This window comes from Puntigrus tetrazona, chromosome 4 (genome assembly GCF_018831695.1).
Source record: "Puntigrus tetrazona isolate hp1 chromosome 4, ASM1883169v1, whole genome shotgun sequence".
NCBI classification, from domain to species: domain Eukaryota; kingdom Metazoa; phylum Chordata; class Actinopteri; order Cypriniformes; family Cyprinidae; genus Puntigrus; species Puntigrus tetrazona.
Genome location: NC_056702.1, coordinates 9,264,295 through 9,289,714, shown reverse-complemented (window position 1 = coordinate 9,289,714; position 25,420 = coordinate 9,264,295). Strand labels below are relative to the sequence as shown.

Sequence of the window (25,420 nt, the reverse complement as noted above, 5' to 3'; positions counted from 1 at the left end):
ATAACAGTAGTCATAATATTTTTTCATCATATTCATCACTGGAATACACCACATTACGCCACATTTAATAGCACAAGAAAAGCAGACCGCAGGTTTGTGGTGAGGAAAGACAAGAACAGCAAATCTGTGACGGCACACTGACCACCCAAACCAAACAGAGGTTTCCTTTGAATGCTTTAGCATCGTCATAACAATAACTCGACAGTTGCAGGAAGCGTTTTAGTAATTGAATCCTGGCGCAGTAGATGATGCTTTAGTTACAGGAGCAAACGGCATATATTTTCTGTGCCCAGTTATTTCGGTCTATAGAGCTAAACCAAGACAGGCTGAGCTTGTAGTTTTACTTTTTACTTCTTCTTGAGCCTTTCCTTGCTCTTTCTGGCCCCAGCAGAGCTTTCCATCCTTCACTCCAGCATCAATTATCTAGTAGTCTGCTGCAGTTTTCCACAGCCATTATTGGCCGTTCCTCCATTCTTGTCTAGACATGCTCGGCCACGTAGTTGTTTAATGAAACCTCAATGGATGGCATTGTGTGTATTGATAAAATACGATAGCCGCAGCTGTTCTGAGGGTCAGTGCTGCCCTTGTGCAGCTCTCCGATTGGTCGAATGAAGCTCACGCCTGTCTAACGGCTGACGCAGAGAAAGGATGGCGTCTGTGATGAACCTCGCCGATAGATGAAACGCTCCTTTTCCCACTTCTTTTCCCTCTGTTCATCTCCTCCTTTATTAGTCCTCCCTATGATCTCCTAACATCGGTTTTAGTATATTTCAGTGCCTAATATTCATGCTTTTTTAACTCTCTGCTTTCACATCCATATTCGGGTGCAGAGGAAATGAAATGCAGCTTTTTATATTCTGTTCTTTAGAGATGAGTGCATGTGTGTTTCTTGTCCCCTTCTGACTCTTTTCAAGAGGAACGTACAGTTTTTTCCCTCTGGCTGTGCTCCAGGTGCTTCTGAACACTCACTGATGCACACTGGAAAAAACTGCTCTCATTCTCACACACACACACACACACACACACACACACACACCTTAGAAGTTAAATTAACGATGGCCTTCCATAGATGCTTTGGTATTCATACTAAGCAAACTGGAGATTATTAAAAAACTTAAAAAACTTGATTTTTATGAGCATTTTTTGACATTTCTCTATATTTCGATGTTTAGCTAGCACAAATGTAGCTATAAAAGCAATACAACAAAGCCAAGTGTTTTTATCTTAAAAATTGTAGCGGTGTTATCGTATCTCAGCAAAGGTACGGCAAACAGTGCCTAATTAAACGTGCCTGTGTACTTAAAGGATAATGCTGCATATACAGTAAATACATTTTTCTTTGTGTGTGTGTGTGTGTGTGTGTGTGTGTGTGTGTGTGTGTGTGTGTGTGTGTGTGTGTGTGTGTGTGTGTGTGTGTGTGTGTGTGTGTGTGTGTGTGTGTGTGTGTGTGTGTGTGTGTGTGTGTGTGTGTGTGTGTGTACACACTAGATCCCATGGACCAAGCTGAAGACTAATCCAATCACTTTGGTAATAACACTTATATTATTATATTAAATGTGTTGTATTATTGTTATGTTTATTATACGTTATTATTATGTTTTATTTTGCTGTTTTTGTTTTGTTTTGCTGTTTTTTTTTTTGTTTGTGCAGTTTATTTGCTTTATGCTGCTGTTCTGTTTTTGCTTAATCTTTTTTTTTTTTTTTTTTTCATCTTTTGTTTTTGTCATGTTGTTTTGTTTTTTTTGTCCAAAGGCATTGCTTTGATTAAAAGACATTTTTGGCAGCTTCTTTATTTCAACTGTAAACCGTGTCTTTCAGTCTTTGGATAAAGTCGTCATGGAGATGAGCACCTGTGACGAGCCTCGCCCTCCCAACGGCCCATCACCCATTGCAACAGCCTCGGGTCAAAGGTCAGTTCCAGTTGATTGGCCTTATCTGTCTCGTTTTATAGTTCTCGCATGCTGCTTCCTGTTTTTAATGGTTCCTTCTGTCATAGAAAACCTGGAGGTTTTTAAAATGTGCCTCTAAAAGCCGGAAAAGATTATTTGATTTTGCTTGTTTGTTTGCTTGTTTGTTGTGAGAGCTAGATATTGCTTTTTGGTGAAAACTCGCAAGCCTAATATTAAATGTTTATTTCTAATCTCATTCTTCCTTTGCCAGTGAATATGGTTTTGCGGAGAAGGTCGTGGAGGGCATCTCTCTCTCCATTAACTCCATAGTAATTCGCATCAGCGCCAAAGCCTTTAACGCCTCCTTTGAGCTCTCGCAGCTCCAGGTATACAGCGTTAACACCAGCTGGACCCCCGGTGACCTCCGATACACACGCATCCTGGACCCCACACGCGGAGAGGTGACAGCAGATACCTACGGTGTTGTGGACTGTATGAGCTACGGGCCTATATTTTAACACCATGATTTGTTATAGATCCTGACGTTCAAGGAAGTGAGCTGGCAGATGATCAGGATTGAAGCGGATGCCATCCAGAACACAGAACATGAGGTCGTCAGCGCACCCATACGCCTCATCACCAACCAGTCAAAGATCAGAGTCACTTTAAAAAGGAGGGTAAGGACGCACACATGCTCCTTTCATACCATCAAACAGAAGAATGCCGTTAAATGTTCAAAATTAGATAGAAAATGTAATTTTTGGGATATTTTTGAGGTTGCGCGTAGCACTCAGTCTTTTGTGGATCAGCTCTGAGCTCTGTGGCCAGCCGGCATACTTTTCTCTGTTGGTGGCCTGAATATTGGCAGCTGATTAGAGGGGTTTTTTTTGGTAGCATCCAGGCCTCTCATGAAGACAAATGCAAACAAAATCTGTACATTTAGTAAGGTCGTTTTATGCAAGATTAAATGAAATGCTATTCTTCTGAACATTCCATTCATCACGAAATCTTTATAGCAAAATGTGTCGTGGTTCCCGAAAAAACAACTGTTTTAAGTTTTGATGACAATGTTCCTTGAGCGCCAAATCAGGATATAAGAATGATTTTTAAAGGTCTATGTGACGCTGAAGACTAGAATTCGGCTTTTGCATCACAGGAATAAATTAAAATGAAAAAGGTTACGTGAAATTGCAATAGCGTTTCACTGTTTTACGTTCTTGGCAAGCTGAAGAGACTTCTTTGAAAAACATTACTAGTGATTTCTATGATTACTTGTGTGAGATCCCACAGTATGTGCCTCAAGGCAGTATGTTCATGCTTTTTCCAGATGAAGGACTGTAATGTTATTGCATCAAAGCTGATTCTAATCCTGGATGACCTGCTGTGGGTGCTGACGGACTCTCAGCTCAAGGCCATGGTGCAGTACGCCAAGTCTCTAAGTGAAGCCATGGAGAAATCAGCCGCGCAGAGGAAGAGCATGGCCCCCGACACCACACAGGTCTGTGTTTCATGCCACTTCCTCATCCCTTTCGCTAATCAACAACACCACCTGTTTCAGACTACCTCTTTTTTTTAAAATTTTGTTTCTATTCTCAAAATAGTATTTTGGTGCCCCCTTCTGGTTGTACGTTTTAGTCCTAGAATTTACATTGTCAATTTTTTTTTTTTTTTTTTTTTTTTTGTAGGTAACACAGGCGCCCCCCTCAGCCCAGCAGGTGCGCACACAGCAGGCTTCAGCCACAGCAGATCAGAGCGCTTCTATGGCACGACTTTTTAACTCCTATGATGTTCGTGAGACCTCACACCACCTTCAAATCACACATCTAGACCTGCATATATGTGACGACACCAACGCCAAGGACAGAGGTACCACATATACACACATAATACTGTTAACACCAAAGTACGTTGAAGGGTTTGGTGTTAAGCTGAAATATGTATATTTTTCACTCTGCAGGAATTAATAAGAGATTAGATGGTGGTGCAATGCAGTTGTCCTTCAGCTCTATCAGCGTCGATTATTATCCCTACCACAAAGCCGGTAAACTCTTCAAACACATTAGATTCTGTAAAAACCTGTTGATTTTCAGATGATGTAAACACATTTTTCTCTCTCTCAGGTGAAAGCTGTATGCACTGGATGCATTACGGCGAGGCCACAAAGTCTCGTGAGAACTGGGCCCGTTGTCTCCTGGACGAGTTTAAGTCTAATGTGGAAATGTTAAAAAATGCAGTCAGTGGCCAGACCCAGAGCTCCCCTCAGCACGGTGAGACTCCTTGTAACTGAAATGGTTGAAATGGATGAAATTGATCAAAAACATGTCTGGATCATATTTGTCCTCAAATTCAAAAGAAATAAATAACGACTTCTGATATTATTTTCCTAACTACTGAAACCTATTTTGCCATTTATTATATCACAGTATAGTATATTAAAGTATAGTATGTTGTCATATTGTAGTATATGATAGTATTATGTTGTATATTTTGTTTACATTAAAATATGCATAAAGACAACTGGATGCGTTATGGTAATAAGAAGTTGTTGGCAAAATATCATGGAAATAATACAAAAATTAGTTCCATTAATGAATTTGTTTGTTCATTTATTTGTTTGAGGTCAAATGTGATCTGGACACTTGTTATTTAATTAACAGCTGTTTTTAACAGATTCTGGATCTCCTCACTCATGCAACCGATATAGCAAGAATTTGTGACACTTTATTTTAAGGGCTTTTCACAAAGACACTTTCAGATGACACTGACTACTTAGTTTTGGATTGTGTTTAAGGCTAGCGAGAGGTCTTCTGTTTGGCTTCTGAAAGAATAGCAGAGTCTTTGTATAATTGCCTTTAGCTAAAGTGTTACAGTTTTTAGCTCTGTAGCGCAGCACGGCTAATGTTTATGAGTATATTATGATCATCAGAATGTGTTTTGCTGTGGCCATTAAGTGTGTCCTGGTACCAGCTAAACCTGTCCTAGTTTGAGAGGTTTTTTGCGTAATGGGTTCTGTGTCCCCAGTCCATCAGTCGATTGTCTTAGAGGCGAAGGGTGGAGGGATAATGGTTAGGGAGCTGGACTCAGGCCCAGATGGCTTGTGGCCGCTCTCCCCCACGGCCAACTGCTGCTGGTGTCTGGAGACAGGTACCTCTCTGGTGTGCGTTTGAGGTGCCTCACAAACACATGGCTGCGGTTTGTGCAGATGGTCCACTCTGTTTGTGATGTCTGAGTTTATGTGTTTCCTACAGGAAAGATCTCCACCAGCTCCAGCACTTCCTTCTCGCCCCCACCTGCACCGAGAACCCAACTCATGTCCAGCTCAATTGTGCTACGGATGGCAGATTTCAGCATCTATCAGGTTAGAATGGAAAAACACAAAGTATTTCAAGATGCATCAGTGTTGTCATCATTGACTGAGCACATCGTGCTTTTTACAATAATTAGTAAAAGTAAATTTTTCTTCTGTGTTGAAGGTGTCTACAGCAGACCAGTCACGCTCAAGTCCTCAAAGCATGATCTCCTGCAATAAAAAGTCCCTCTACCTCCCCCAAGAGATGCCGGCTATCCATGCTGAATTTACAGAATACTACTTCCCAGATGGCAAAGACTATCCTAGTAAGACAGAAGTAGCGACTTCCGACATAAATGCTGACGACAAAATCAGAATAGTTTCAGTTCAGCTCGAGCATTCCATGAATTGACATGAATAAACTCTCTCTCTGCAGTCCCTTGTGCCAACCTGTATGTGCAGTTGAACGCTCTACAGCTGGTGCTTGACTCTCGCAGTCTTGTTTGGCTCAATCTATTTGCGCTGGACCTTCGTCAAAGCTTAGAGCAATTTATGGAGCTGTACAAACTCAATGACTCGCAGAAACCTGACGAGCATGTAGATATCAGAGTGGACGGACTCATGCTGAAGGTAGTTCTTTCTTACAATGACTTAAGACATATAGTTTAGCTTCTTCTGTAATCAAATGGCTCATTTCCACAGTACGGGTCAGTACAGTACAATAGCGGTAAAATTCTGGAATGGTACGCCTTCATTAGGCTTGCATTTTTACTGGAAGGGCTGCACGATATATCGCAATCAATAGCCGGTTCTTTGATTAGCAATAAATTACTTATTATTTCTTTGTCTGCATACTCTGATGTAAATAAGCCGAACATACAAAAGCTGTTTTGCATACCTAGCACAGTAGTTTGGTACCAATGGGGTCTCAAAAAATGTATGTGCTATTTTAGCACCATTCACAAATTCTGCTACAGTACTGAACCTTACCACTAAGTGGAAAGGAGCCAAATGACACCTAAGCAAGATATATTTTTCAAAATTACTAGAAAGTTACAAGTGAGTTTCATCAAGGTTTAAGCTAAACTCTGTAGGGCAGTGGCCCTCCAGGTCCCTCCATTGTGAAGAACCTTAAAGTATTAAATTGTTGCATTAGAGTTTATTATAAAACTCTGTGTTTGCATGTTTGTAGCTGGTGATCCCTGCAGACCAGGAAAAGACTCAGCCTGACCAGCCTCGCTCAGTTTCAGTACAGACCTCGGAGATGGTAGCCACTAACACGCGTCACTCTTCCGGGTGTACTCGGTCAAGTCTGGAAGCCCTCCTGCAGGCCTTCCAGGAGCAACCCTTCTTCACGTCCCTCTGTTCCTCTTTTCCATGTTCCCAAAACTCCTCCTCTGTGCTGCATTCTGTCTTCCAGCGGCACGCTCATGAGCAGGACACGCGTGTTCATGATGTGTACCGGGGCCTTGCTCCGCCATCTCTCTCCACCAATGCTCTCAAAACACCAGCAGCCACTGACTTGTGGGCCGTGCATTTTTCCCAGTTCTGGGTGGACTATGAGGGCTCCCGCAGTGGACGAGGTCGCCCGACACCTTGTGTGGACTCCTTTCCTCTGACTCTTTGGGTATGCCACCCTGCCCGATACACTCAGCACCACGAGAGGCTCAGAGCAGGTTCAGGCCTGTTGCCTCGCAGCGAGTCAGCAGAAATAGCCAGTCGTCTGCAGAGAAAGAAGCTTCTAAAGGAGTACTACACCACTGATGCATCTCCCAGCAACATGCCAAGCAATGGCCTCCACAAACCACACTCTCTGGATGGCCTGTTCAGCGACTCCTCTTCATCTCTTTCCATTGCTTCCTCATCCTCTTCCAACGAAGTAGACTTGCAGATGCTTGTGCACGTTCAGAAGCACCTGAGTGCTCAGGTGAGCCACGGGCAGTATGTGTTCCTGCTCAGACTGCAAAATGCTGTGAAATCTCTGCAGCGCACTTTACAGCAAGATCTGGAGCAGTACGGCTCCAAGCGCCAGGGTCCCACGCAACCCTTCAGCGCCTGCGTGGGTGTGCTCATGAAAAGTGCTGAAGTTGCGCTACTCTTAAAGCCCATTCCCCAACCAGATTCAAACACCAGCCCCCTGGACTCGGACGTATCCCCTTCGGAAAGCAGGGCCACTCTTGAAGCCGGGAGTGAGGCGAGCGAAGGGCACGAGAGGCCCTCGGCTGCAGGAGAGGGTACTCAAAACGTGGATCAACTCCTTTGTGCAGGGACGCATGCCATCAACGCATCTCCTCTCCTTCCTTCCCCATCTCCTGCTCTGAGAAAGGCGTCTGTTGATGAGAGGAATAGCATGGTATCTGGAGGGAGGGTGCCATCCGAGGAGAAGAAGGACTTGAGAGAAACATCTCCCAATGGAGAGGGCCACAGAACTGAAGCCAAAGGGCAGCAGAGTGAAACCTCACAAGGTGGAACCATGGTAGTAGATCACATTTCTGACAATTCCTCCAGGGAATGGAACGACAAGAGTCAGGGAGGCAGGCTACCTCAGTCCATGTCCAGGTACTACTGTGTTTGTGTATTTAGAATACAGCTGTCCGGTCTTTCCTGCTTTTGTTTTTGGAAATTAATAATGCAAATGGAGCTGCAAAGCCTTATATTGTATGCTGACATAAGAGAGTACACACTTTGGTACAACTGGGATAACGTATGGTCTTGTGGGCCAGACAGACAGTGCAATCCAACTCTGATCCTAGACGGCTACCTTGCTACAAAATTCGGTTCCGATTCTTCCAATCATGATGACCACTGGTTCAGGTGTATTTGATTAGGGTTGGAGCTAAACACTGCTGGACGATAGCCTTATAGGAGCAGGGCTGACTGACCTTAGACTATATCAGGGATGGGCAACTTTGGTCCCGCAGGTCCACTGGCCTTCAGAGTTTAGTTCCAATCCTAATAAAGACGTATTCTTCATTAGCTTATTCAGGTGTGTTTAATTAGGTTTGTCCCTCCAGGACCAAATTTGCTCATTCCTGGACTAGTTAGTAATCCATGAAATTCCTGCAGAATTAGCTCCAATACTAATTAAACACACCTGAACCAGTTAATAAAGGTCTTTAGAATTACTACAAATGGGGAAGCAGTTGAATTAAAAAAGGTTGGAGCTAAACTCTGCTGGAGCGTATACCTCTAAGAGCAGGACACCCCTTCCCTAAACATAACCTTGAACTTACTCCCGTGGAAGCAACAAATGCAGACATGAGACTTGCTATCCAGCCCCGGGGGTGAGCAACACTGTCCCCAAGATCCAATGTCCTACAGTGTTTATTTAGCTCCAGCTTTAATTGTCATTTTTAAAAGTGATCCTGAAGACTTTGGTCATTAATTTGGTAAACTCTGTCATTAATTACTCAGCTTCATGTCATCCCAAAGTCGTAAGACCTTTCTATGCGTTGCTTTCTATGCAGGGTCAGTAAGCTCTCTGATTTCATCAGAAATATCTTAATTTGTGGTCCATAGAAGAACAAAGGTCTTACAGGTTTGGAATGACAGTGTTTTCCTTTTTGGATGCGATAACAGAATGTAGATGGGATTGATGCAGAAATAATGGCATTGAATGTTATGAGAGTATGTGTGTATGTATTTGGGAGTAAAACCCAATTCACAACTGCTTCCTTGCTCTGAATGTCACCTCTGGGTGTGTGTTTGTTCAATCTCTCTCTTCCGAAGGAAAGGCAGTTTATCAGTGGTCTCTGACCTCTTAACTTCCACGCACAGCAGGTCTACCTCCTTATATTCCATGTCCAACATGTAAGACACCCTCTTTAGGACTCTGTACCCATCTGTGTATGCGTGAATGTTTGTGGAGAAAACTGTGGTATCGTGATTGTGATCATTTCACACTAGCTTGTCCTTCGTTGTGTTATGTGTAGGACTGTGGACGTGCACAGAGTTTGCAGACTCTGTTTTTGACTGGTGTTTTGATTTTTTTTTTCCTTCATGTATGTTGGTACCAACATGCTCATTCACTTTCATACTCACTGTTTTCTACTTTTTGTGCATGTACTCTGCAGTGGTCGTTTGATGCAGGGCAAATCACAGTCAAGTTTCTCAGTGTCTTATAAGAACATGAAGAAAAGCCCTTCGCTACAGTCTCTGGATGATCTCTCCATAGACAGTTACTCACTAGAGGATTGTGACAGCTACAGCCTACTGGAGAGAGGTACATGCCCACCTAAACACCATATTCTACTTGTGCGTTTTTTTTCTTTTTCTGTTTTTATAAAAGTGCTGCATTAGATCTGTGACCACAAGGGGGCAGTATAGTAACAGCTATCTTTTTGTGCTATTTTCTCTTCTATTGGAGCAATGCTGAAAAATTCTTGATGACCAGAAATTCAGATTTTGCGTTTAGCACAGGCTAAACATCAAATGCATCTATGCTGCTTAATTTAGCTCTGTATATGCTGTGACACTTACCGTCTAAAACGCAAATGTATTATTTTTTTGTTACAGATGACGTATCGATCTCTGGTTTTAAGGAGGTTTTAAATGAGCGGATTTCCACAGAAGGGTCTAATGTGACTCTCGCTCAGGAGGCAGATGAGGCCCAATCACCTGACGCCATCAGCGCTGCCTCGCAGAGCATAGATGAACCCACGAAAGACCTTGTAATAAACTCTTTTTCTGTTTTCTTTTATTCCCCTTTTTATATAATGCTCAACTTGCTGAACGTTAACTTTATCTCTTCTGCCTAAAGAAAACAACGTGATGGTGCACGTATTAGTATGTTTGTACTAAAGATCTGTATTGCTTGCATTTGCAGGTGTCTGTGCTGGTTTTGAAGATTCACTCGGTCTGCTGTTCTCTGGATCTGAAGGGTGATGATACAGCAGTTGCTCTGGAGGTGGGACGGATCCGACCCAACCAGCTCGGCAACGTCAGTTTGCGGCAGTATCTTAGCAACCGCAGCCTGGGTAAGACTGATTGACACCCCGTGTGTGTGTATGCATGCAAGTGTTGCTGTTACACCTGATAAATACTTGCTGTTTGCATTTCTTTAGGTTTAGTGTCTACAGCGTCAGTCACTCAAAGTGGTGAAGGTACTTTAAGTGTGTATCTTCATATGTTTGCATAGTGTGTGTGTGTGTGTGTGTGTGTGTTTATGCGCATGAGTTTGCATGAGTCTGAGATGTGTGTGTTGTGTGATCACTCTTTCAGCACTTTTTGTTTAGCGAGAACACTACTGTTCAAAAATTTGGGTTGTTTTTTTCTTTTAAATAAGTCTCTTTATGCTTACATAGGCTGCATTTACAGTATTTAATAAAAAATATACAGTAAAAAAGTCATATTTTGAAATATTATTACTATTTAAAATTACCTTTCTATTTTAAAATTTTATTTTCTATTTTAAATATATTCCTGTAATGGCAAAACTTAACCATTACTTCAGTCTTCAGCGTCACATGATCCTTCTAATTTTTCTAATTTGCTGATTTGCTGCTCAAGGAATATTTTTTGTTGTTATTATTATTATTAGTGTTGAAAACAGTTGTACTGCTTAATATTTTTGTGAAAGCCATGATACATTTTTTTCAGGATTGTTTCTAACGATTGATCAGCCTTTATTTTATCAATTTTATGCACACTTTCTGAATAAAAATAATTGCTTTCCTAAAATAAAATAAATAAAAATGACTGACCTCAAACTTTTGAATAGTAGAATACTATTAATAACTAGTCTGTGGTTTGGTCAACTAATTAGTCTTTAGGAAGCCTTTTTTTGTGTTTGTCAGTAGAGAAAGATGCTAATAGCTAAAGCATCTATCTTAGATAGAAACTTACTAAAATGAGTCTTACTGATTATTTATAATAATGTGAACATTATTAGTGCTCGAATTTGATTCAGTCCAATAGTAATTAAAATACTTATCAATGAGAGTGCTGCATTTGTTACACAGCCAGTGCATTGATGGCTTATTTTCTAATACTAAGCTTAAGATTTTGAGTAACAAAATCAACAGTTTATTGGAAAGAGTTTGTTTGACACGCTTTCAGTGCACTGCAGCCCTCTCTGACAATTTGTGCTTCTGATAAAGCACCTTGGCTGAAAATATTTAGTATGCAAAAATGGTATTTGTTTATTTTTTTAAGAAGTATGGTAGGTTTGTGTGTGCTGTTGTAATGGAGTGTTTTTCTCGTTCACTGGTCCCTGCTCTTTGCTTTCCTCCTCATCCTCGTTCTCTCTCTCTCTCTCTCTCTCTTTCCTATGGCTGCTTTGGTATTGTGTTGTCGTTTCTCTGTTGTCACAGACCACTGGGTTCTGCAGTAGCAGAACTGCTGGTTCAGGAGACTTTGTACACACATAAACACACTCATTCAGACTCTCATCTATCTGGGCTGTTTCAGAGCACTGCCTCTTTCCTCTCCGAGGATTAATCTCTAGGCTTTTCTCTGCTCAGTTTCTCTTGACTGATTCTGCTTGCCTCTGTTTTTCAGTCTGCTCCTCCGTATCTTTCTCTCCGTATCTGCTCCCGTGTTCTCTATTTTCAGTTATTCTCACTTATTCCTCCTGCAGTATTTTTGCTTTTCGTCCGTATCTTCGGTAGGGAGAGAAAGCGCTGCGTTTGCTTGTTTTATTCACAACTGTTCAAGGATTAATCAGGAAGTTCTGTCAGGAATACCAGCGATCGGATAACTTCTTCTCCTTGCAATGGGGTCTGAGTCTAACTCTCATCGTATACACACAGGATGTCGAATGCTTGAAGTTTGATAGTTGATCCAAGAATACATTACAAATATTAATAGGTTGGAATTTGTAATGAGTTTTAAATATAATTTGTATTCAAACTTATTCAAAAATGCATATTCTTTATCTAGAGGATTTGTATGTTTTCGGGCATGTGCCATAGTGTTCCTAGAAGTGCTTTATAATACTGCAACAAACACCAAATATAAATATGATTATCCACAGTATATACTGTCATGCTATTTTAGTACCATCTGCTACACTCGTCTTACCGCTGCGCTGCCACAGTACTTTTGTAAGGAGCCATCTTGGTTGCCTATTCCGTCTCCCCATTTCTTTACTCTCTGTTGTATCTCTTATTTAACAGTTCTGCTGAATGAGCATCTGCGTTAGGTGTCTATCTCTCTATTCTGGGCAGAGGAGGTGAGGATGTTAATGCAGTCTCAGTTTCAGAGCTGACGCTTCTCGAAAGCAAGAGCATGTAGGGCAGCCAGTGAAGTATAGTAGATACCGTGGACTCCTCTGCCACGAGACCCCCCCGGGACCGCTGAACTGCACAGCTCCGATATCATTTGATGTCTCCTTTCTGCCCTCTGCTGTAGGAAATTTCAATGAATTTCAATGAGATTTCTATTCATTACCGCAGGCATTGTTGCGCTGACATTTTGGATTCAATGCATAATTTAAATGCAGGGTTTCAATGTTTTGGATTTGTCTATTTTTAGACCGGTGGCTGTCTCCCATGTCCTGCTTTGCCGTCTGGTTCCACAGCCTGTGCAGCGGGCCCTCAGTTTCCACTCATTAGTGATCCATTGGTTTCCTGCATGACTGTGTGCACATTCACGTGTCCTCGTAGTTCCAAACATGGAGTAACATGGAGTAGATGGTGTTTTCATTACGTGGATCTTCATGCCAATCGTGTGTGTGTTTTGTATAATGGCGTCTGTGCTGAAATATAAAGAGGCGTTCACACTGACAGTGATCTACGATTGGAATTAATCATTTTTAACGAGAGCAACAGGATCTATAGTCGAAAGCTTTTAATGGCGTGTAAATAATCAGCGATGCATTAGTGTATCCAGCAGCAGGAACACTTACTATTGCATTACATTTCTTGCAGCCTGGTATTTCTTTGAATTAGGAAACATTACTATTATTATTATTATAACGCTGTCTGAAATACTTGATTCTGATTGGTCATTACAAATTCTGTATGACACACCACTCCTATCTGAAGCCAGCACTTCTTTCATATCTGTTATATCACACTATGGACTCATTGTCTCATTTCAGCCAAATGCAGCTGGTGCCGTCTTTCATCTTAATTTCAGTTATTGTATTAAAAATTAAATCAAAGGACTCCAGTAATGGTATGATTGCAATGTTATTTCGGTGTTCTTCTTGCCAGGATGATTGTTTTTGATTTATAATAAACAGTTTTGCATAAGTTGTTTAATCTTAGATCCATATTTCATATCTGCTTAATTATTGATGTTGTGAGATATGCCGTGTAATAAGTAGGATGACTGTACGTTATCGTTTAAATGTTGCTTTTATTTGAACCAGTTCATTCGTCTTACTTCGCAGCAACTTGCCCATTTTTCTTCATTGAAGCCTGGCATTCGGTGAACTAATAAAATATTTAAACTCTGTAAAATCAATATTTTGTGTTTAGCCATTTACTTACAGCTTATGACAAGTAGCCTCGTAGCTAGTAGACAAGTAAACGCACTTTATGACATTAGCAGCTTGCCTGTCGCCTAGAGTTTTGAGCTGAATGCTTGTAAATATGACTTCGCTCAGAAACCATTTGATCTCATTCAATCTCATTTGAAGGACACAGCTGTCAGTGTGAATTAATTTATTGTATTTAATACAGTTACTTTATAATAATTTCTGATATTTATGAATCTCTCTCTCCCAGGCTCTGGGTCAGGGTCGGACCCCAGCGCAGTGTTATTAAATCCAGAGGTGCAGGTGAGGCTTGAAAGCGGCCCGGGAGCTGCGGTTCACTCTCCTCTGGCCGAACAGAATGGCTTCCTCCAGTGCCGACTGCAGGCCTTCAGTGCCGACTTCCTCATGACGTCCCTGCGGAACCTCGCTCTCTTCCTGGAGGATGACTCCGCCTCCCAGGTTCTCCCCATGGAGATCACCATCAAAGATACGCACGTCAATCTCAAGGTACGTTCGGACGCAAGACATTGTCGTTGTCACAGTGTCAGATTTGATCAGAATTGTATTTTTGATTATTTATTTTTTCTTGTCTTTTTTGGCCAATGAGTTACATTTAAAACAAGAGCTTTTTTGGTTGTGGGCCATGCTTTCATCTGTCGCGTCCTTGACAAGATTTTGTGTGACAGCAGTAGCTTCTGGTGCTGGGTTATTTCTGATACCACTGCATGCGTAGTATTAAAATGCCCCTATTATGTGTTAAGATGCGTATTATGTGTTAAGTCCCAAACACAAGGTCAAAAAAAACACTTACATTTTCTTACATGCTTTTTTTTATACCTTATTTGATTTTTCCATACACCTCCCGTGTTTGGTCGCCTTCATTTAAAGCGGTGCTTGCGAATTTTCCAGAAGCGGCACCTAGTGGCAAAGAATGAATTAACATTTTCATTCAGACCAACAAGTGGATGAGCGCTCTTTTTATTTTTTAACGTTTGTAGCAATGTTTTGGTGCATGCTACAGTATGCGTGATTGTACGCATCTCCTTCGTTCTAAAACCTAGTGAGCTGTAATCCCAGAATGCATGGATTTCAATGTAAAAAATTTGTAGATATCATGTATGTACTAATATATGTGTTTTAATCAGGATGATGGTCCCCGTGACAATGTGTCAGAGCCCGAGGCCACGCCCATCGCCGTTCATATTCATAATCTTCTTATTCATCGCCAAGACGACGGCTCATTCAGCATCGGAGGAGGTTATTCACGTCCCTTACTTACTGTTTTTCTCTTCCTGCTATCTCCTCCTCTGCTATACTATAATTGTTCCTTATAGCATTTCCCTTTCCTCTGGCACATGCACGCACCTCTCTCTTTTACTTTGAAGTTTGCCTCTATTTTGAATTATTTTGAAATAGGACTGAACCTCAGGAATGCACGTACTAAACGCATCCCTCCCCCTCTCTCCCCGCGGACAGCTGAGCGCGCAGCGGACTCGAAGCTTCAGAAGGCGGGGCCTGTGAATGACAGCAGGCTCAGTTCTGTCCCTGAAGTTCCTGTAGGTGTGGCCTGTGAGCCGAAAGCCACTCAGACTGCACCTCTGTCACCCACAAGCCCCACCCCCTCAAGTAGAGAACAGGTACACAAGGAAGAATTGAGATTTTTGCATGAGTGTACGTCCACATAATGCTGTAAAACTGTAGCTTTATGTGAACGTCTCGTTTTGCCATCTAAATACCCATATATGTTTGTAAGCCTTTAATGGTGATGCACGATCGCTGTTTTTGACTTGGTTTGTTTACATTTTAAAGGGATATATGAAAAAAATACAGTTTCCTGTTTTATTAAAAACTATTTTGTGCGCTGAGAAAACTGTATATACTGCACTATTAAAAAAAATAACTCCAGACGTCAAAAATAATTGATTGAAACTATTTTTTTCATTACCCTTAAAATTGTTTTCGCCCAAAAAATCCCATGTTTTTTATATTTATTTTACGTTTTCAGGCAATTTGATGAAGAATCTTATCTTGAAAGGAAAAAATAGCGTTTTTTTGGTTAATGGAAACACTAAATTTTTGTTGACAAAATATTGCGAAGGTTTTGCACAAACCTGAAATGGAAACCTGACTAGAAATGTCTCTTTGGTGTCTCACCAAGTCATTATGATGTAATAATGAAGACAGATGCTGTTAAAACGAAACTAAAATGACTTAAAGGTAATAATGATAACTGTAAAAATGTGTAGTGAAAAAGTACAGTTGCAAAAAAAAATATATAACCCCTCAATTGCACAATTTTAATCAAAGCATATCTGGGCTGATAAACAATAAATACGTTGTGTGCCACGCTAATGCATTTCTCCCGTCCACGCAGCTGCTCGTGGAGGAGAATGAATGCTTGAAACTGGAGCTCTCCAAAGCCAAGATGGCGCTAGCGGAAGCCCAGATGGAGAAAGACTCTCTCCAGCATCAAATGAAGACCCTCAAACTCACCGGCGGGGGCAGCAACAGCTAGTGGCAGTGCATGTGTGTGTGTGTGTGTGTGTGTGCATACAGGACTGACACCTGCCACAGGGGGGCAGCAGAGTGCTTGGAGGGGCCCGGCACCGTAAAAAAAAAAAAAAAAAATCCCAACGCTGCAGCCGAGAAGAGGATGGTATGTGTGCCGTGACGGTGATCTCCCCTCGGGATCCAGACTTTGCAATCAGTGGCATCTGCTCTTAAAGAACAGTGTTCTTTACCATAGTATACACACAAAGCTTTAGCATCTAGTGGAAATCAAATCAAAAGACTCTTCGAGCGGCCCGTTTTATTTTATTTTATTATTTCTTTCACGTCATTCATTTGCGCGTCGGCGAGCACCTCTTGAATCATCACGAGAAAGCGGGTGACAAACTCGCGTTCTCGCTCACCATCTCTCTCTTTAACCATTCGTACGCAGTGCAGGAGCACATTCCACCCTTGACCTTTAACCCCAGGACAGTCTTACGCACTTAGCTTGAGGGCGTGTAACGTTGAATGTCATATCTTTGGAGGAATGTCTTAAATTAATTTGCACTGTTTCAAACTTTTTTCGTTTAACAGCGACTAATAAAAAAAAAATATTTAGCGATTTAACAAATTTGTGATTATGTATAGTAATTGTGATACACAAGAATGTTTTGTTAATAAGTGCGATTTGAATTGGTGTGGGAAAAATTTGGGCGTCTTACAAAAACGGGAATATGTTTTGGGAATTCTTTTCACGAACACTACGGGATTTGCGTTGCACAACTTGGTTTCTCTTTCTATGTGGACAGATTTTGTGTTTTGAGGTGCAACGCTTTGATATTAGTTCAGTATTTGTGACTAAACGCATTGTCATTCCGTGTTTGTCTTTTTATGTGAATATTTGCACTGCAGCAGTCAGAATATTAGTTTGATTCTAAATTGACCGGGATTGTTTCTGTTAAAATACCATTCGGTCTGAACTGATGCTTTGTCACATTGTTGATCTGATTACCAGCATTTCTGCACAAAAAAAAACTAAAAAAAAAAATGGATGAATGTTGGGTGAAAACCACTCAACTGATGAATGAAATGTAAGAGTTTGTATTAGTTCATTTTTGTTTTTGGCTTTTCTTATTTATACTTTATAAGAGAAGGGCCTGTTTATGATGGAACAGATATTTAAATGTTTTCTTGGTTTTGCTTCAATCTCTCTCTCTCTCTTTCTCTCCTCCCTTTTGGTTTTTTCCCTCTACGGCAGCCTCTACAAGTGCCTGTGACTGCACACCTTCTCCAGAGGTCCTGCTTGATTTCGTTCTCTAAATGAATGTTTTAATGCTCTTCGCAACGCAAGCTTACATCCGGAGAGCATTTTTCAGATGTTGGGACTTGAATATGAAGAGCTGGGTGACAAACACCTGATTGTACAAAACCAACTTTTCTTACCTAGTACTAGGCCACGCCCCCACGCCGCATTAGCCCCGCCTCTATATGTAACAGACACGCCCGTTGTAGACGGAAGCCCACCTGTTTAGCGCAGAAGATGAACGGTGATGCTCAATCAAGCAAACTTGTGAAACTGTTATTCCTTGTGTCCATCAGAAGCTGCTGAAGTACTGAGAAATAAAATGAGGAAATAAAATGTTTTAATAATGAGTATCGACTCTCCTCTTTTTATTTATTTAATTGTTCAAGCCATTAAATCATGTGTTGGATCCTGTTGGGCTGAAAGATATGCTCTTATTCAATTACCTAGCCACGAAGAAGTGCATTTTCTAAGTGAATGTTACTGAAGTTATTGTGGCAAAAAAACATTTTTTGACCTTGCAATTTTTTTTTTAAGTTCATATATCATAACTTGATCTTCCAATGAATCGACAGGCTCTTCTCTTTTTCAGCGCGTTTCACTCGGCTCAGTTGAAGGACCTTGAGTTTCTTGGTTCTGTTAAATAAAAATATTTAATGACATGTATTCAGCCGATGCTCCGTATGCTGACTCCTAGTGTGGAAACAAAAATGGTAGCCAATGGGTGCCGGCAAATGTGATAGTTGTCGTTCATGCCAAAATTGAAATTTGCAAAAAAACGCACCCAAACCTCCAGGAGAAGAGTTTGTTTCTTTATAGGAACGTATTTGGAGAAACGTAGCTTTAAAACGCTTGATCTGCAGTAAATGAGACTCTAATTGGCTGAAAACACCACAATAATCCACACTCCGGTCAATAAATGAACATCTTACGAAGTGAAAAGCTTCATGCTGGTAAGAAACGAATCTATCATTAAGGCGTTTTAACTTGGTCTTAACATTAGCACTTGGTCCAGTGTATCACGCGTTTGCTTCTGCAGTTCTTTGACATTTTATGCATCAACTTTTCACTTTTTGGGGGGATGAATCACTTTTGCTAGGTGCTACTTAAAAGGTCGCTTCTCCCCTGGGTTTCCAAAAAAAGGTCTCGGTCTGTGTAATCTCTGTCTGGTTTGACTTCACCTCCGTACAACCTCAATCTCATGTGGTACTCTCATGAATTGTAAAGTCAGGCCCACAAGTGTGTGTGTGTGTGTGTGTGTGTGTGTGCGCGCTCCCACTCTATGCATTGCCTATTAAGGCAGATGAATACCGCTCTGTTTGCTGCTCTATGGAGGAGTTTATTCCTGGAGTTAGGAACTAAATAGACACTGAACACCCGCTTGTTTTTGTGTGAGTAATGCAGAGAGCTTGCACACAACTGCCTCATAAGATCCGGTTGTTTCTGTTTCTTGGCAAAGCTGAAATCTAGTGACTCTGTCCAACACCCAGTGGGCCTGCAGCTGCCTCTCTCTCTTACACACACACACACACCAGATCATCTCTTTCATTTCTTGTGTTCCTCCTCCAGTCTTTAGCACAGTTTTTTTCCCTCTCTTCAAGACTTCACAGCTGAACAGCACAGGAAGTAATGCTGTGGAGATGTTAGCGAAATCGTAAACAAAACACGGGAAAAACTGCAATCTGTGTTCATTCGGTATTTCAAAATTGTGGCACAGAAAAATATGATTTCTGGTTCCGTGTGAATGGAATGAGATTTTGTGATGAAATTGAGGGACCGTTTTTTATATTTATGAATGTTTTTCACTGTTTGATGAAGCTAAAGTCTGGTTAAAGCAAACATGGCGTGGAATAAAAATAATGCGGGAATATTCCTGTAATGAAAAATGTAAATGCAGTCAGGTTCATGGGTAGAATAATAAAACTAAACGTCCTGAAACCCAAATGTTAGTTCTCAGAACATGTATGATCTATGATTCTTCATAAAATGCCATCTTTCAACAATATAGAATATTTTAGGTTCCTACCGTAAAAATAATGTTCCTAGAAATCTGATGGCCAATTCAAATATAACAGAGCGGGAATAAAGACTAACGTTATCGTAACGTTCTGTGTTTGTTGTTGTCCCCCTCACTGCGTTCAGGGCAAAGGGAATATTGGCTTAATGTTGGCCTTCAAACACGTTTACTCACGTCCTTCCTATTCTGATTCATCAACCACATTAATAATTAATATTCTAAAATATTAATAATCTTGCAAAACAAATAAATAAATACTGAAAAGGTTTTTATTTTTTTTTTTTTTTACATGACAATCGCTGAGTACCATATATCACCATCTCAAAGAGTACGGTACGAAATCTCCTCCTCGTGCGCCGTTGAAATCAAAACAAGGTTACAGTAACAGTGCTCGGTGTCTGTGACTCCACGCCCAGCCGGAGCAGCTCGCGCCTCTCGTAACGGAAGACTGCCATATAGGAGCAGAAAGAGAGAAACGCTGATGCTGGGCCGCCCTGCTGTCGGTACAACGGCACAGAGAGAGAGAGAGAGAGAGAGAGAGAGAGAGAGAGAGAGAGAGCGCGAGGAGAACAGCGTGTGTACGGTGACCGAGAGCGCACGAGAGAGCGGCTGGTGAGCGTGATTTAACCGGCGTCTCCAGGCAACCGGCCGGTCTGGAGGAGCACCATCCTCCCGTTCAGCACAGCTGCACCGGGACCGCGCTACAGTAAATATCCGGCGCGTCGTTCCCTCACCTCCGAGCCCCGGTATGGACTAGCGGCTTCATTCATACGGCAGCGCGCGGCGGAGCGTCTGTTTGGTCGGTAACATGCCGCAGACGTCCTAAAAGCAGACCTCGCCGTTCAGTCCGGATTGTTTTTGTTCTCGTGGATTAAACTTGTGTCCGGGATGGGGAAGGAGCAGGAGCTGCTGGAGGCGGCGCGGACCGGGAACGTGGGGCTGGTGGAGAAGCTGTTGAGCGGGAAGAAAGGATTGCTGGGCTCGGGCTCCGGCTCCATACCTCTGCCTGGGTTACTCAGGTATGAAAACAGACCGTGGCGGGCAAGTTTATGTATGCGTGTCCCAAATGAAAGGGCTTACAGGGAGTCCGGGTTCTGTACTGTTTTGTATCAACATAGACGGAGGGATTGCAGTTGCTTGAGCAATGCAATACATCACACACACACACACACACCCACTCCAGGCATCCCCGACCCACTGCGCCTCTCATACGCGGTGCGTGCGTGTCCGGATATATAGGGGACACCGCTGTGACACATTTTGTCGTGCCGTCTGTAACTCGGTGCCTATTTCTGCGTTGCACGCCTCAAAGTTTGATATGAGATTCCCATGTCTGTCTGGAACAAGTTCGAGCGCTTTAGACATCCACAGCTCGCCCCTAAGCGCGCGCGTTAACGTCAGTTGCAAGCGGTGCCGTTGTTCGTCGTCCTAATAGACTTTCACTGGGAGGAAATCTCACACGCGTGTCCTCTGGAGTTGCAGAGCAGAGCTCGGCGCCTCAGCTGTCTTGCCAAGACGCCGAAGTCTGCAATCAGAAGACTGAGATTATGGTATTAAAGGGATGGTTGACTCAAAAATGAAAATTCTGTCATTGTTTGCCCAGCCTCACGCCGTTCCAAACCTGTATGAACCACTTTCTTCTGTGGAGGAAGATCATTTGAGACGCGTCCTAGTGTTCTCGTCTAAGTGAACCAGAGCTTTGTTTATTACCAACATAGCTTCTTTCGTGTCCAAGAAGGTCATGCGGGTTTGCGACGACATGGGGTAATGCTAAATTGGCATTTGTCAGACGAGCTGTCCTTTTTTTAACGCAAACATTTCCCATCAGATACTTTCAAGACCAAATGACCAGTTCATTTCAGCTGTGTATGAGACGGGCAATCAGAAGGGAACGCTACGAAGGGGGGCCTACCATTGGTCCTGCTCATTCGGCCTTGTGGAGGGTGGTGGAACCCACACATAATGTTTCTCCCAGGCTCCATGCAATGACAGCTCGCTGTTACCGTACGCCAACGATTGCCTCATTTTTTATGCCTCCTTAGGCGTTTTAAAAGAAACATCTGAGACTAAATTGCTACTTTAAAGGGTTTTCTCCCAAAAAATGATGGTTAATTCCAATCCTGACTTTTATTTGTCCATTGAACACAAAAGAAAATATTTTGTCCACTGTGATTTTCAGACCCCAAGTCGTTTGTTTTACTTTATTTTACTCACGAAGCAGTAAAAGTTTGCATTTTTTAATGAAATTAGTCAGATGGTAGGAGAATTTGACGCTTATTTTGACAAACATCTTTGAGAAAAAGGATTGGTTTAATTCTAGCGCTAAAAAACTGATTTTACTGATTTTATTGATTGATTGATTGATTGATTGATTGATTAACTGACGACATATATTGGGTATTTTCTTTAGCTCTGAAAGCTGAGGAAACCTCTGGGCAGTAAGATTTCCTTTGGAATTGATTGTAATTAATTAGCTAACGAAGGGTTAATGATGCCTCATAAAAGAAGAAATCCTTCCTTCAGAATAAACCGAAACACTACTGTTCGTAATACAGAGCGCTTTCTCCTCTACCTGGCCGCTCTGTTCACTCTGCGTGACTGATGTGAGATGTTTGATCAGCTGTGCGTAGGTATATGATTTCAGGAACGCGCTCGTCTCCACATCAGTATGTAAAATGACAGCCGCGTGGAGCAGAGAGAAGGAAACGTATGCTTCGGGAACGGCCAGGCAGAGATGGGGGGAAGGGCACCTGGGAACGACATGCCTGCTCGTGTCTGTGAGAGCGAGAGAGGCTGATGGAGCAGAGAAGTGTGCCGCCCGGCTCAGACGCCAGCCACCTCACTGGTTAAAACAGCGAGTACAATCAGTGCTGCCTGGACAAAAGATCCCTCTGCCTGGTAATAGGGCTTTTTTTTTTCTCGCCGGCAACGACTGACAGAATCTCGCCGCTCCTCTAATTTGGGGCGCAGAAGGCATCGTTCCGTTGTTTTGTGGCCGATCCTTGAGGTTTGTTTGGCTGGAGGGTGGGAAGCGTGTAGTGCTTGTGCTTTTCTCTTATTGGGTCAGGACTGTTGGCTGGAGGAATGGGACAGTGCGCTGAGGCGGGGGGGTCTGACTCTGTCCATCTGTCCACAGTGCTAGAAGTTAGGCCTTTTCTCTCTGGGAGCTCTGCAGCGTCACAGTTAGGGACGAAGCATAACCCAGGGAGGATTCACATGACCTCATCCCAAAATCAGGGCGGGTCTATGACAGGTCAAAGGTCACGAGAAGAATAGTAGAATGTTTAGAATGTTCAGAAAGGAATAATAGCTTGCAGTACTTGAATCTATCTATCTATCTATCTATCTATCTATCTATCTATCTATCTATCTATCTATCTATCTATCTATCTATCTATCTATCTATCTGTCTATCTGTCTATCTATCTATCTGTCTCTATCTATCTATCTGTCTATCTATCTATCTATCTATCTGTATCTATCTGTCTGTCTATCTGTCTATCTGTCTGTCTATCTGTCTGTCTATCTGTCTATCTATCTGTCTATCTATCTATCTATCTATCTATCTATCTATCTATCTATCTGTCTATCTATCTATCTATCTATCTATCTATCTATCTGTCTATCTATCTATCTATCTATCTATCTATCTATCTATCTGTCTATCTATCTATCTATCTATCTATCTATCTGTATCTATCTGTCTGTCTATCTGTCTATCTATCTGTCTATCTATCTGTCTATCTATCTATCTATCTATCTATCTGTCTATCTATCTATCTATCTGTCTATCTATCTATCTATCTATCTATCTATCTATCTGTCTATCTATCTATCTATCTATCTGTATCTATCTATCTATCTATCTATCTATCTATCTATCTATCTATCTATCTATCTATCTATCTATCTGTCTCTATCTATCTATCTATCTATCTATCTATCTATCTATCTATCTATCTATCTATCTATCTATCTATCTATCTATCTATCTATCTATCTATCTGTCTCTATCTATCTATCTATCTATCTATCTATCTATCTATCTATCTATCTGTCTATCTATCTATCTATCTATCTATCTATCTATCTGTCTATCTATCTATCTATCTATCTATATCTATCTATCTATCTATCTATCTATCTATCTATCTATCTATCTATCTATCTATCTATCTATCTATCATTGAATTTAATATGGTAATAATTTAATGTGATACTTATAGGCATATCATTAATTGGAATACCTGTGTATCTCCAGTTAATTCAATTTTGTGTCAAAAATGTCGATTAATTCGCTGCTGTAATGACTTATCTTACTGGAGCTGGGTTTCCATCCAAATGGGAAGCAAGTTCCCAAAAAATAAAACAAACAAGCAAACGAGGATTAGGTTTATTTCCATCAAAAGTGAACGGTAGCCTAGTAACCAACAGTAAATTGAAAACTGAAAGATACAATTAGTAGAAACAGCCAATTAGTGGGTTTAATGTTTGCATTGTCAGAATTTATTCGGCAAATGCATTTCCATCTTCCATTAAGCACATCAACTATATTTCGCACAATTTAAAAACTGCCTCACGTGAGCATAACAACCTTTTTGCGAATTAAGGTTTGTTTGTTTGTTTGTTTTTTTATTCGCCTTTTCCATCACTCATTTCTCATACTTTAAAAACAGAGGTAAAAAGGTTTTGTTGAGTGCATGGCATTGTGGGACACAGCATTCTGTTCAGTGTGCTCCGTCGTAAGTTTAAACAATCATTTTTAAGGATAAACAGTACATTGGTTTTCGGCTTAATTAACGATATCGGCTATTTAATTGTAAAGGCTTTTTTCTCACATTACATTTAGAGTACATTTGCCATCATCTAATGATTGCTTGAAGTCAGTCATAATTACAATAATTTCATACTGCAACCAATCAAGTTTGGTGGCAAAAATGTGGGTGTTCGAAAAAATGTGCCAAAGCAATTCAAAAAACTGTAATATTTTAATGAATTATTACTACTACTAAAATTGAATACGACAATCATTCCATTATTGTCCAAATGCATCTTCATTGATTCTCTATTTTAATTCTTTTTTTTTTTTTAAATGTCAGTTGCCAAAAATTATCGACGTACTGTATCTCTTCAAAATAATAGTACAGTTGAGTGCTTTGCATGATGGGATACGGTACTCCATTCAGTGTGCTCTGCTGTATTCCCCACGTTTTGGCAAAAGTAGTAGTAGGTCGTTTTAATATTCTATCCTACTGTCAAAATCCCTGTGAGGCAAGTGAGTTTGGAAAAGCCCTGAGCTGTTATTTTCTATGTGGGTAAAAGGCTTACATATAAAGCATGTTCCAATGACATAGGTTTGTGGCTTTGACCTCTGACACACATACGCTGTTGCACGTGGGACGGGACCTACTGCTGTACGATCAATGTTTTGTGCCCTCATGGTGCTAATGGATTGGCCCATCAATAATGACATACTGTGAATGCCGCATTAGGCAGCACAGCACATGATTTCGAATGATACTACATTTATACGCTCTGTGCTTAATATGATAATGATAATCTAGATTGCGCAGAGATTATTTGTCTCTCTAATAAAGAGCCTGAGTCATGATTTGGACTTGTGGGACAGTAGCTGGATGTGTTTTTAGGTCTGAATGTTATTCTTTCCCATTCTTTTTACAATCCTACTAAAAGCATACATAAAGCGTCGCTTACCGGCATTGATTCATCATTATGGATATTGTGATGATGATGATGTTGGTTATGGGAAACAGGATCGGATGATCTCTCACTCTGGCAGCCAGTCACTTCGCTGATTGCCTTGTTCTCCGATTTGATTAGTCACTGAGCATGTCAATCACCCTTTGCAGAAGCACTGATGGTGTGAAGGCTTTTAGATTAATTTATGTTGCCTTCTAAGATACCTTATTTGATTCTAAGGCACTGCATGTACTCCGCACAGATAGGGCAATCCCAGAATGCACTTTCACAATCTCAGTGAAGATATAAA

The 25,420-nt window shown here is 41.3% G+C and overlaps 2 protein-coding genes across 21 annotated transcripts in view; both read left to right on the top strand.

Annotated features, from left to right (window-relative positions):
• The window catches only part of uhrf1bp1l (UHRF1 binding protein 1-like), a 28,208-nt gene extending 10,465 nt beyond the window's left edge, over positions 1 to 17,743 (top strand). The window contains exons 3-24 of one of the 10 annotated variants that reach the window (XR_006250565.1): positions 1,489 to 1,527; positions 1,819 to 1,910; positions 2,161 to 2,350; positions 2,426 to 2,566; positions 3,217 to 3,387; positions 3,575 to 3,755; positions 3,847 to 3,930; positions 4,010 to 4,156; positions 5,138 to 5,247; positions 5,363 to 5,504; positions 5,615 to 5,808; positions 6,371 to 7,737; positions 8,908 to 8,988; positions 9,252 to 9,400; positions 9,694 to 9,848; positions 10,004 to 10,154; positions 10,242 to 10,289; positions 13,851 to 14,107; positions 14,746 to 14,857; positions 15,017 to 15,237; positions 15,975 to 16,256; positions 17,349 to 17,743. Coding sequence is in view for 9 of the 10 variants with exons in the window: in XM_043236211.1 (XP_043092146.1) it covers positions 1,489 to 1,527; positions 1,819 to 1,910; positions 2,161 to 2,350; positions 2,426 to 2,566; positions 3,217 to 3,387; positions 3,575 to 3,755; positions 3,847 to 3,930; positions 4,010 to 4,156; positions 5,138 to 5,247; positions 5,363 to 5,504; positions 5,615 to 5,808; positions 6,371 to 7,737; positions 8,908 to 8,988; positions 9,252 to 9,400; positions 9,694 to 9,848; positions 10,004 to 10,154; positions 10,242 to 10,289; positions 13,851 to 14,107; positions 14,746 to 14,857; positions 15,017 to 15,237; positions 15,975 to 16,115 (4,173 nt within the window). In the remaining variant the exon portion in view is untranslated. Of the gene's footprint in view, positions 1 to 1,488; positions 1,528 to 1,818; positions 1,911 to 2,160; positions 2,351 to 2,425; positions 2,567 to 3,216; positions 3,388 to 3,574; positions 3,756 to 3,846; positions 3,931 to 4,009; positions 4,157 to 5,137; positions 5,248 to 5,362; positions 5,505 to 5,614; positions 5,809 to 6,370; positions 7,738 to 8,907; positions 8,989 to 9,251; positions 9,401 to 9,693; positions 9,849 to 10,003; positions 10,155 to 10,241; positions 10,290 to 13,850; positions 14,108 to 14,745; positions 14,858 to 15,016; positions 15,238 to 15,974 lie in introns of all 10 variants that reach the window. The other 9 variants (XM_043236212.1, XM_043236211.1, XM_043236216.1 and 6 more) reach the window with 9 other exon arrangements.
• A 2,128-nt stretch (positions 17,744 to 19,871) lies between these two features.
• Positions 19,872 to 25,420, top strand: part of anks1b (ankyrin repeat and sterile alpha motif domain containing 1B) — a 166,263-nt gene continuing 160,714 nt past the window's right edge. For 2 of the 11 annotated variants that reach the window (XM_043237044.1, XM_043237043.1), the window contains exon 1: positions 19,879 to 20,429. In XM_043237044.1, the coding sequence (XP_043092979.1) occupies positions 20,299 to 20,429 (131 nt within the window). In that variant the 5' untranslated portion in view covers positions 19,879 to 20,298. Of the gene's footprint in view, positions 20,430 to 25,420 lie in introns of all 11 variants that reach the window. The other 9 variants (XM_043237046.1, XM_043237051.1, XM_043237053.1 and 6 more) reach the window with 7 other exon arrangements.